Consider the following 2,380-nt stretch of genomic DNA (forward strand, 5'->3'; position numbering starts at 1 on the left):
GGGTACACCACACCAGGGTTGCCCCCATTCTCTAGCAGGACAACATCTTTTGGGGGACACAAGGAACCCTCTGGATCTAGGAGAACTCTGGATACACAGAGCCCTCCCAAATAAGGTCTCACACCTGGTAGGGTGGCGCTTCATAAACCAACCACAACGACCGCCTTGCTCAGCTCCCGACTCCCTAAAACAGCCCTCTCTGACAGGGTTATAGCTTAGCGCAGCCTCTAATCTAAGCTGCTCCCAGTTTGTCACTCAGTTCCTTTGCTTCACAGAAGGAAGATGAGATCGAAGCTATCATCAGCATTTCCGATGGCCTCAACCTGGTGAGTCAGCCTGCACGGGGCACCGATCGTCTTTCAGCTGTGGTACTCAAACCCGGGACAGTGAAGCCTGGCCAAAGTGCCTACGTCTGAGGGGACACAGTGAGGTCATGGGTGAATGAAGAGAGGGATAAGCAGAGGTCAAGGCCTCTCAGCTTCGTTTCTCATGGGTCTCACCTACACCACGCATCTCCTCAGACCTGTCTACTCATTCCCCATCTGCCAGCTTCTGGCTCTTGGCGCCAGGGTGCCAGGTGTTCTCCCTCCGTTTTCCTCCACTCCCACAGCCTCTACCTTCTGCCAGCCACTTCAGTGCTGACATGCTTGTGACAGGCCCCAGGCGCTCTCTGACCACCCAGTCTGTATTCAGAGTGCTGTCAAAACCTTCACTGGGAAACATAGATCTGGCCGCTCTCCAGTTGGGAAAGCACTGACAGCTGGCCCTCACCTCCCTCAGGATGAAATCCAAGTGGCCCTGCAAAGTCTCCCTGTCAGGTGCCATCTGCCTCTCCCAACGCTTCTCCCCCACCCATCCTGCCAACCATGCAGCCAGACTCTCCTCCTGTGCTCTGAATTCCTTTTGTTTTCTGTCTCCTCTTGGCTTTGCCCGTTGACCCCAGCTTCCTGGCTCATTTCTGCTTCTTCCCTCTGGCAAACTCGCTGCATGGTTGATTCTGGTCCCAGAGGTCCCCAGGTGTCCACCACCACAATTCAGGATCCTTGTAGGGCCTCTGACTGCAGTATTCAGCACAAAGGACACATTGGCAGAGGTCATAGACGTACTTTCTCAGGTGGTTCTATATTTGGGGCATTGGTCTCAGGACTTGCATAGTACATTGCCATTCTAAATGGCATCTCTATATGCTGATTTCTCCCCATAGTTAAGCCACTGCGGTCACTAAAAAAATGCTCCATCAAATGCTCCTCTGTCTCTAGGGTGAAACGATGTGCTTGTCATCAAGGGGTTGCTTAAAGATATTTGTTGCATGAATAAACAAAAGCAGGATGGAAAGGAAAGGAGGGGGAAGGGAGGGAAGGAAGGAGGGAGGGAGGGAAAGAGAGAAAGAGAGAGAGAGAGAGAGAGAGAGAGAGAGAGAGGTAGAAATATATAGAGCTGGGGACTGGGGACGTTGGGGACATCTTTTTTTAATCTCCCAAGAGGGTCTTCCTGCCCCAACTCCTGAGTCTTCCACTCCTCAGGTGGCAGAGAAAGTTGTGATACTGGTGACAGATGCCAATGACGAGGCACCCAGGTTCATCCAAGAGCCCTACACTGTCCTGGTTCCAGAGGTGAGCAAGGGACCCCTAGGCAGGGACAAAGTTCCCACTTGGGCCCATGGCCTCATCCCAAAGCTACCCTCTGACCGATTCCTGCATGGAGTAACCTGTCCATTACTCTCTACACCCACTTGCCGCTTTTACTATAGCTGAAAATGCCTGTGTATTAATGTTAAATGCATTTTAAAGCCATTCTTATGCCCCTACTTTGAGACTTAACTAAATTTTGCTGTATTTCCTTTTAATATTCTTACGTGTGGTTATAGGGTTTTTATTCTTTTTGTTTGATGTAATTGAGATTCTAAAAATATGCTCTCTTTATTTCGTTTCTTCATTTCATTACAACATAAGAATTTTGTTCCTTCCTTGTCAAGCTTAGGTCATTAGTATCATCGTAAAAGCTTCTATCAAGTGAACAGCCAGCATACACTGATGGAAGCCAAGAATCCCCATATATTTGGATATTTAAGCATTCCATTTCTACTGCCCAAAAAATATCCACCTTTAAGAAAACTTTTAAAAATATTCACTTGCTTATTGTATGTGACTGTGTGTGTGCCACGTGCATACACAGGCCAGAAGAAGGGGTCACGTATCCTGAAACTGGGGTTACAGATGGTTGTGAGATGCCGTGGAAACAGCACTCAGATCCACTTCAAGAACAGCAAGTGCTCCAAACCACTGAGCTGTTTTTTCACCCATACAGACATGTTTTCCCCCTTTGATTTTCTTTTTGTTGTTTGTTGTTTTGTTTTACAAGACAGGTTTCTCTGTGCAGC

General features: G+C 48.3%; 1 protein-coding gene across 1 annotated transcript in view; it reads left to right on the forward strand.

Annotated features, from left to right (window-relative positions):
* The window catches only part of Cdhr1 (cadherin related family member 1), a 21,759-nt gene that overhangs the window by 2,971 nt on the left and 16,408 nt on the right, over positions 1 to 2,380 (forward strand). Inside the window, exons 4-5 of the mRNA XM_005348594.3 lie at positions 276 to 326; positions 1,524 to 1,613. Of these exons, the coding sequence (XP_005348651.1) occupies positions 276 to 326; positions 1,524 to 1,613 (141 nt within the window). The remainder of the gene's footprint in view (positions 1 to 275; positions 327 to 1,523; positions 1,614 to 2,380) is intronic.

Source organism: Microtus ochrogaster, chromosome 6 (assembly GCF_000317375.1).
Source record: "Microtus ochrogaster isolate Prairie Vole_2 chromosome 6, MicOch1.0, whole genome shotgun sequence".
NCBI classification, from domain to species: domain Eukaryota; kingdom Metazoa; phylum Chordata; class Mammalia; order Rodentia; family Cricetidae; genus Microtus; species Microtus ochrogaster.